Source organism: Nanorana parkeri, unplaced genomic scaffold (genome assembly GCF_000935625.1).
Source record: "Nanorana parkeri isolate BGI_ZX_2015 unplaced genomic scaffold, ASM93562v1 scaffold81, whole genome shotgun sequence".
NCBI classification, from domain to species: Eukaryota; Metazoa; Chordata; class Amphibia; order Anura; family Dicroglossidae; genus Nanorana; species Nanorana parkeri.
The window spans coordinates 1,535,094-1,544,616 of NW_017306349.1; the positions used below are offsets into that span (position 1 = coordinate 1,535,094).

The 9,523-nt window shown below is 44.8% G+C and overlaps 1 protein-coding gene across 1 annotated transcript; it reads right to left on the reverse strand.

Annotated features, from left to right (window-relative positions):
* Positions 1-1,148: 1,148 nt before the first annotated feature.
* LOC108805019 (tumor necrosis factor-like) lies at positions 1,149-8,167 on the reverse strand. Its single transcript, XM_018576973.1, has 3 exons — positions 8,115-8,167; positions 6,900-6,988; positions 1,149-1,561 (listed from the first exon to the last, which is right to left on the reverse strand). Exons 1-3 carry the CDS (start codon positions 8,165-8,167, stop codon positions 1,149-1,151), a joined length of 555 nt encoding a protein of 184 aa, XP_018432475.1.
* Positions 8,168-9,523: the final 1,356 nt, after the last annotated feature.

Sequence of the window (9,523 nt, forward strand, 5' to 3'; positions counted from 1 at the left end):
TTTTTAACTCTTCATGGAAGAGAAAGAACATAAAAATACTTCTTGCTACATACTATATACATCAAAACTGGTAACATCCACTTCAGGAAACAACCATTCTTTCTACAAAGTCGAAACAAAATCTATTGCAGACACCTTGGTGGTAGTGGTGGTGATGGTGAGGTTCATTTAAATAAGAAAGGCTCATGGATTGCCGGTCATACTGTGATCCTTACCCAATGTTATCATTAAGTGGCTAAGCGGGTCAGCATAAGACAACTATGGGTAAAATAAAAACATATGATGCAATTGGTCATTATACATGAGCTCAGGTTTAGTGTGAACCTGAGTGCATGGAAACATGGAAATTAGGCATCAGTGCATGCCCTATGAGCTGTGGCTGGGGCATCTATGGCCATATGAGGCCAATGATGTCACCAGCACCCTTTTGTTTCCCTGGGACGAAGGGGTTGGGCATGAATTCCCTCGGCCCGTGTCATGTTTCTATTACTGTCTACATCCTTTTTAGGAAGATACATTCTCTCGATTTGTCTTGGTGACCATTGTGACTAAAAGTGAATTAGAAACCAACATTTTGAGTTGCCACCAGAATAGTAATGAAAGGGACATTTCCCAGTGGGGACACTTGTGCCAGTGGCAAATGTTTAGGAGGGAACAGTCTCGTTAATCAACCCTACTAGGAATGCGGGGTCCAAAATAAAGATTGCTACAGTGCATCATGATAGAAACAGTCCTGCCTATAGTAGGTCTCTACAGAAAACCCCCCAATGGCGGCCATACATTTATGATGATTGCCCCCTATTTTGGTAGGCATGGCCTACTCTTGACCTGAGCAGACCACACCAGACCATTCCAATCTAGCCATTCTATGTGGAAAGGATCAGCTGGGATGGACTATTGTTTGCCTCAGATGTAGCTAATGATGTAAATGACTACAAAGAACATAATATGTATGCTTCACGGATATAAGGTGTCTGTGCTTTGAAATAATAAAGTATTTGGAAGAGCAAAGTATTTTCTCACCTATAGGGAATTAGAACTCGGTGTCAAGGACAAAGCCATAAATAATTTATATTTGACGGAAGGTGTCTTATAAATTAACTTTATCAGAGTCTACATAGAAGGCTGAAAGATAAACTGAGTCTTATCTAATGTCTAGGCTTATCCATAACCCAGAAAGCTCCAAAGAAAGTCTTGTCGTTGGAACGGATATCTACTTGGTCAACGGCAGTCACGTTTACCTTCAGCTGATCACCTCTTATCAGATGAAGCAGGCCAGCCAAGTAGATCGTTTGCTGTCCGTTTTTGACTGCTTTTCCACTGAAAAGAATCTCCGGGTCGCCATAGTTGCTATTCACCCTCACGATCTGCGATACAAAGTGTTCTCCAAAGTTGGAAGGAATCTTCAAGGACACTTGAGAATAAACAAAATAGAATCCCTCCTTTGGAATCTTGATTGACTTATTTTCATACAGCATTCCGCCCCCTACAAAAGCCAACCCGTTACTCCATTCCCACTGTAGGATATGGTCCTTTGTCTTTGCAGTGGATTGGCTTGTGCCTGAAAAAGGAAACACAAGTTCTAATGAATCAAACATGATATGTAATTCACATTGTACAGGTAAAATTATATGTAATTTCAGGAGGTAAATTAAAGATGAACTCATGTCACTAAATAAAGCTTATGAGGAATATATAACACTGTTTTTTCAAAGGGATGATGCAAAAAGTAAAGCGTACCTTCCTCCATGGTCCTATGAAATTTGGTGCTCTGGTCCAATTCTCAGTCGTCTTAGAATGTAGTCATTGTGTGGTCATCATGTAGAAAGCAGGACCCGTGGTGGCCACGGGTCCCTTCCTCCATGGTCCTACACAGGCTGACGCTCTGGTCCAATCCTCACTCATCTTAGAATGTGGTCATTGTAAGGTCATCATGTACAAACCAGGACCAGTGTTGGACACTGCTCCCTTCCTCCATGGTTCTACACAAGTCGGCGCTCTGGTCCAATTCTCACCCGACTTAGAATGTGGTCATTGTGTGACCATCATGTACAAAGCATGACCCGTAGTGGCCATGGGTCCCTTTCTCCATGGTCCTACACAAGCTGGCCCTCTGGTCCAATTCTCACCTGTCTTAGAATGTGGTCATTGTGTGGTCATCATGTACAAAGCACCAGTGGCGGCCGATTGTCCTGCATTTTACTTAATAACATCGGTGGGAGGGGTGGCAACATGACTGGTCAGCAAACCAGAAGAGCTGCTTTGAAGGACTGCTCATCACTAATGGATCCGGTGTGCAGGACCATGGAGTAAGGGAAGATATACTCAATGTTACATCATCCCCTTGAAAATATGAGCCTTATACTGTCCATCAGCTAGAGAGGCGGGCATAATTATTATTTTACGTCCCAGAAATAAGCTTTAAAGTGTATGTAGTTAGTTTTGGATAGAGTAGGGAATGGTTAAACCCCCATTGGCATTACCTATCACTTCTTGTTCCAGAAACACAACAGGAAGTTTGAGGAAACCTCTCCAAAGTGAGTGGAGATCCCCCACAGAGACAACTGTCAATGGAACAGGTGACACCATTGGAAGATTTCCCCTCTGTTCCTGTAAAATTATGATTTTCCGATCACCTGCTGTCTCAGTGACAATGGTCACCAGGACAGATAGAGAAGGTGACCCAACCCAGCAAGGATAGAAACAACAATTTAAACCTCAAAGATGTTCTTACTCTTCCTTACTCAGTCCAAAACTTTAGATACACTTTAAACCCTATAGGTCAACTCACTTTCTTTTCATGACTTTAGAATGTTGTTTCTAAAGTCTCGAACTAGGCAAAGAACTCAATCTTGCTTCATCTTTTCTGCTTAGCTGCGTCCTTAGGTCCTTCAAGTAACTTAAACGTTGAGGCTTCTGGAGACTAATGTGAGACAGCCATAGCCATTAGTCTAAGAGGATGGCAGGAAGAGAGCTATACCCGGGATACCAGAGAGAAATACTTGTCATAATGGAATGACAGCATGGCACAGTGAATGGATGATGGATGGTAGGATTCTGAATAAATGGACATACAGTATATTATGGACATACAGTATATTTTGAGCTAACGTTAAAGGAGAACTATGCGGTCAGGGCTTTTCCCCATAGTTCTCCTAAGGGTAACGGGAGGACACAAACTAGTGTCCTCCCGTCACCCAAAGCTCAGTATACCGAAAGCTACAGCTCGCGGTATACTGAGACGCTGGAGCCGGGACGGATCCCGACAATTCTGTCTGGATCCACCCAGCTGTGTGAGTGACAGCTGGCTCTGCCTATCTAGAGGCAGAGCCAGCTGTACCCGCCCCCTCCCCCGTCCGTTCCGTCAGTCAGCGCTGGAGGATCGGAGCGGGGAGGGGGGAATCCCTGCAGGGAGCCATGAGTGACAGTTACGGCTCTCTGCAGGGACAGGATCGAGAAGTGAGCGAGCGACGGTATGTGTTCGCTCACTTCCCGATTTATTGAGCCGACATGTGACAGTTTAATTGTCACAGGTTGGCTAGAACAATGAGGCTGAGTGATTTTCATTCACCTCATAGTTCTCCATTAAGGTGTGCAATGTCTTACAGTTTGTCTTCTCTAGAAAGTAGTCAGGCCTTAGTAGAAAAGCCTGGCCAACATGCTGTAGACAAGGTCCTTTGCTTTCTGTGTGAAAGCATTGGTATCTCCGCAGAGGTCTGACATGCCCCCTACCTAGTCAAAACCTGAGCTCTCCAATCAGCAAAGCTCATGCTCCCTTCTTTTTTGGAGAATCCTAGCCCTTTTCTTTCCTGTATTAGGCACCAATTTAAATAAGAGCTTCCTATTCCCGTAACCAACTGAGGACTATGCAAAATGGTCACATCATAAGTACCTGTTAAATGGGCTCTGGGTTTCTCCTCAATATTCTGGAGAGCTCCTTTAAAAAAAACAAAACAGATATAAATAAACATTCATTAAAATGTATATCAGTTAAACACTAAATGATACAGCTCATTATGTAAACTTGCAGAACCTCTTAAAATTGAGAACCACCAAAAGGACAGACCGGTACCAGACATGGAACAATATTTCCAAATATACAAAGCACTTCCTGTCCAATAAAACCACTGATTGCACAAATGGTACATTTTGCCTAACATGGTAGATGTAGGAATTGAAGCACAAGGCCAATTGAAATAGTCCAGGTACAACTTTATTCCACTAGGGTCAGGCGACAATCAGGTAGAGTAGGCTACTCTACTTGACTGTCCCCTGACCCCAGTGGAATACATTTGTACCTGGACTATTTCAATGGGTGTGGTGCTTCAATGCCTACATCTACTGTGTTCATTGTTAGACCAAGGATAATGTGGAGACCCTTAGGCCAGTGATAGCCTCCAATGCATCAGCCTCATTACACATATTCACATCACTTAACTACCACTGGATGAGAAACAATAACAAAATAATCACACGGGTCCAGCGCTCTCTTTCCACTTCCAAATATTTCTGCCGATTTGGCTTAACATGACTGTCATAAATACCCTTTACCCTGCCTTGAGGGCCCTAGCTCAAGCACTTCCTGGTATGTGACAACACTTTGTCCCTCTCAATCTTTCCCACAGGCTTCTGATGTAGACTATAAGTGGCCATTTTAGCACACACATTGCACAGGCATGGTGCGCTGTTTTTGGAAGCCTTCTCCGAGAAATGCCATGCAGCCAGGGGCATACCTAGCCTTTTTGCTGCCTGAGGGGACAGTGGAAGAGGGCAGGGAGATGGGTAGACATGTGCGATTCGTTTCGTTACGAATCGAAATTCCTACGAATTTTCCTGAAATTTGTAGATTCGTAAGCATCCGAATTTCTTTGAAACAGGAACTAATATTACCCCTGTAAAATGTAAATGAGGTTGAACAACATGACAAGATTTTTTTTTTAATCCGAAATACGGATCCGCTGCTGCTGAGAGTTGCATTACAATACACAGGCAGGAAATACGAAATTCCGTTGACGTATTTTCGTTCCGTTACGAACATTCGTTATATTGAAGTTAAAAAGCAAAGTACATTTATATTGGAGTTGATGGTAGTTTTTTTTTAAGTCCGAAATACGGAATTCGAATACGGAATCCGTTAACGGAATTCGTATTTCGGGTAAAAAAACAACTACCACATCGACTCCAATATTAACAAAGGTATTTTTGCTTTTTAACTTCATCATAACGAATGTTCGTAAAGTTACGAAAATGTGCCGAAACTAACGAAAATTCGTATTTCGTACGAATCCGAATTGAGTTTCGGTTACGAATTACGAAATAACGGATATTACGAAACGGAACACATTTTTTGACGGCGCACAAGTCTAGAGGTGATGCTGGATGGTGCACAGTCAGTTGGAGGGGGTGATAGTGCTTGTGGAGAGCGCTAAGAGCTGGGCCAGGAGATGTGTAAGGGCTCTGGCTTGGCTGAATGCTCTGGCCAGCTTATCAGCCAAGCTCCCAGCAACCAGTGATGTCCACCAACCTCTATGTCACTACAGGACACAGTGGAGACATAGCAGTTGGCAGGAGGAACCACTGAGCACAGACGTAGACCAGGAGATCAACCTTCATGCATTTACACTCTTCTTTTGCAGGTACATAATTCTAATTGTCACTTGTTTTGTCACAATGAATACCACTATGCTAATCAGTGTCCAAATTAAATGGCTTATAGACACGCAGATGTATTTTACACATATTAGAGTCAATCACTCTTACTTCGCCACCTTCCTCTGTCTCTGTCACCCTGTCTGCTTAATACACCATCATTAAAAAAGTCCCTTATTAATAGGCACATTTTGAAATCGTTATCTCACTTTGGAAATGGCCAACATAGATACATATCTCCAATCATTTTCAGTTCTTTGGCAGCGTATTTTATCCTTCCATCTCTGCCAATTCCATCATGCAGAATTGTCTACATTGAGGAATACTACTGAGCAGAACATGGTGGTATTTCAGCCGGGAGGTCTTGGAGGTGGCGCTCAATAAGGCAATGGGGGTTAGCAATCTAGATTCCCCCCAATATCGAAATGTTATTGTTGGTAGGATTAGACTTTCTGTAGGCCATTTGTTATGCTTCAAGATTCTTAAAGGAGAACTATGGGGTTAAGGCTTTTCCCCATAGTCCTCCTATGGGTAACGGCAGGACACAAACTAGCGTCCTCCCGTCACCCTAAGCTCAGTATATAGGGAGCTACAACTCGCGGTATACTGAGACGACGCAGCTAAAACGGATCCCGACAATTATGTTTGGATCCGCCCAGCTGCGTGAGCGACAGCTGGCTCTGCCTATCTAGAGGCAGAGCCAGCTGTGCCCGCTCCCTCCCCCATCCGTTCCGCCAGTCAGCGCTGGAGGATCGGAGCGGGGAGGGGGGAATCCAGTCCCTCCCCTGTCACGGCTCTCTGCCGTGACAGGATCGAGAAGTGAGCGAACGCCGGTATGTGTTCGCTCACTTCCCGATCTACTGAGCCGACCGATGACAGTTTCATTGTCACAGGTCGGCTAGAACTATGAGGATGAGTGAAAAGCACTCACCTCATAGTTCTCCTTTAATTCAATTTATAGACTTGGGAACCCAGCAATAGAGACAGAAAACATCATGCTCACCAAATGACAGAGGTCCATTACATTGTATGACTGGTATTCATGGCCTTGGATACAAAATATCGCAACATGCACATGAACGTTCCCATTTAACCAGGCATAGCTAGCCACAGTTTGTCACACTCAACTGGACTTGTTCCATGTTGCTGTTTCCTCGCTCATCCAGTTGGGAACATACATCAGCATCTATAGCCATACGGGTATCTCAGTCACCTTGATCCAAACACCAAGGTGGAATGTAATGCAATACGGCATATGTTGATTGTCCAAAAACATGACCTTCTTTCGGGGACAGCAGGGTGCACATTTTGGTCAGAGAGGACAACCGGTTCACAAAAGCTGTGTAAGAAGCCATATACATCAAACTAGAACAAACATTCCTGAGCATAGGGTGAGGACCTTCTATAGTATCTATCACCCACATATAATGCTATGATTTAATTTCCTCATTCGGGCAAATTGACAGTCATTAACACCTTAAGCCCATGACACTTACAATTACCACCTGCATCAGACTACACGGCACCCTAAGATTGGAATATGTAATTAGAACGTGATGGTTTCACACCTTCTGTCATGTTTCAGACAACCAACACCTACCTTGACACATTCCATAGTGATTGGTTAATAAGAGTGAAAGAGGCCATCTACATCAAACTAGAACCATTGCTGAACAAGGGTTAGGGCCTTCGATACCATCTATCAACCATATATAATGATATGATGTAATATTTTTATTCGGTGAGATTTGACACTAATCCACACGTTAAGCCGCATGATTCTCACAATTAACACATGTGTCAGACTCCATGGTACCATGAGCTTGGATTATGTAATTAGAACACGGTGGTTTCGAGAACTTTCACACTTCCTGTCATGTTTGAGATGACCAACACCGAGCTTGACACATTCCATAGCAATTGGCTAATAAGAATGAAATAGGCCATCTACATCAAACTAGAGCAACCGAACCGTGAACAGGGTTGAGGGCCTTCTATACTATCTATCAACCACATATTAAAGGAGAACTATGAGGGGCGTGCTTTTCACTCACCTCATAGTTCTAGCCGACCTGTGACAATGAGACTGTCACAGGTCGCCTCAGTAGATCGGGAGGTGAGCGCACACATGCCGTCGTTCGCTCACTTCTCGATGCTGTCTCGGCTCTCTGCCGTGACAGGGGAGGGGATGGATTCCCCCCTCCCCGCTCCGCCAGCGCTGAAGGGGGTGGGTACAGCTGGCTCTGCCTCTAGATAGGCAGAGCCAGCTGTCACTCACGCAGCTGGGCGGATTTCGACATCGATGTCGGGATCCGCTCCGGCTGCGGCGTCTCAGTATACCGCAAGCTGTAGCTCGCGGTATACTGAGCTTAGGGTGACAGAAGGAGGACACTAGTTTGTGTCCTCCCGTTACCCTAAGGAGAACTATGGGGAAAAGCACTGACCCCATAGTTCTCCTTTAATGCTTTGGTTTAATCTTTATTTTGGCTATTTGACAGTAATTCACACCTTCAGCCATTTAACCCAAACAATTAACACCCGTCTTAGATGTTATGGCACCATGAGATGGGATTATGTGATTAGAGCGGGGTGGTCTCTCAAACTTTTATACCTCATGTCATGTCTTTGGACAACCAACCTCTACCTCGACCCAATCCATGGTGAATGGTTTAAGGCAGGCATTGAGAGGACCAAATCTTTAGAGGGGGCCGATTAATGTCTATTTAAGGTTGCACCTACTTACCGGTAATTCCAGAAAAAGATTGGTGAATACCACCCCTCTGTTAGACTCTGCGCCTTAGCGTAGCCAGATATAGTCAAGGTAGGGTCTGCTCAGTTGCTCAATTCATGACCCGGAGAACAGTTGGAGTCACATAAAGTGCAACTATACTTTAAGGAAATCTTTTTTTTCATTGTTTTAACCATTCCTCCCACCCGCTTGAGTGCTGCCCACCTGGTATTATACTTACCTTCAGCCCAGCTCAGAGCGGCATGGTTAGCAATGGCTGCCCCATATGTGTGTATGCACGCCATGGCCCCATTTATTCTTTTGAGAAAGCCATACTCATGGCAGCCTCAAGCAGAGGCTCAGAGTAAGACATTAGATGGCCACATGTGGCCCATAAAACACCAATTTGACTTGATTGAGGTGACTGAGGTACCAGTGCTGGGCTATAAATGTTCCGAAAACGAATCAGCATCGAGGACATTCATTGGATGAGCAGACAATCATCTTCAACATTACAGAACAAATCCAGTCAAATGTGACCCAACTACTACCATCTCCCCCACCGTTCAGAATTACCAATGCGGAAATGAAGCTTTGTGATACATACCAGATGTCTGGGGGCACCTTTCCGTCTGAAAAAAAAAAAGAAAGGACACATTAAGAAACAGATTTTAGGCAATACTATCAAAGCGCAGAACCAACTATTGCAGCCTGTCCATCCTTAAAGGAGAACTATGAGGGGAGTGATTTTCACTCAGCCTCATGGTTCGAGCCGACGTGTGACAATGAGACTGTCACACGTCGGCTCAATAGATCGGGAAGTGAGGGAACGCATACCGTCGCTCGCTCACTTCTCGATCCTGTCCCCTCAGAGAGCCGTGACTGTCACTCACTGCACCCCGCGGGGATTCCCCCCCTCTCCGATCCTCCAGTGCTGACTGGAGGAACGGACGGGGGCGGGTACAGCTGGCTCTGCCTCTAGATAGGCAGAGCCAGCTGTCAATCACTCAGCTGGGTGGATCTCGACAGTAATGTCGGGATCCGTCTCGGCTGCGGCGGTCTCAGTATACGGCGGGCTATAGCTTGCTATATACTGAGCATTGGGTCACGTGAGGATGCTGGTTTATGTCCTCCCGTTACCCTTAG

Bases quoted from the DNA above. Each gene is read 5' to 3' on its own strand.
- LOC108805019 (XM_018576973.1), bottom strand. From the start codon at position 8,167: ATGGCTGAAGGTGTGAATTACTGTCAAATAGCCAAAATAAAGATTAAA. The intron at 6,989-8,114 runs GCATTAAAGGAG...CTTCTTACACAG, and splicing joins AAAATAAAGATTAAACCAAA to CTTTTGTGAACCGGTTGTCC. The intron at 1,562-6,899 runs GTATTGCATTAC...TTCCTTTTTCAG, and splicing joins TTGGACAATCAACATATGCC to GCACAAGCCAATCCACTGCA.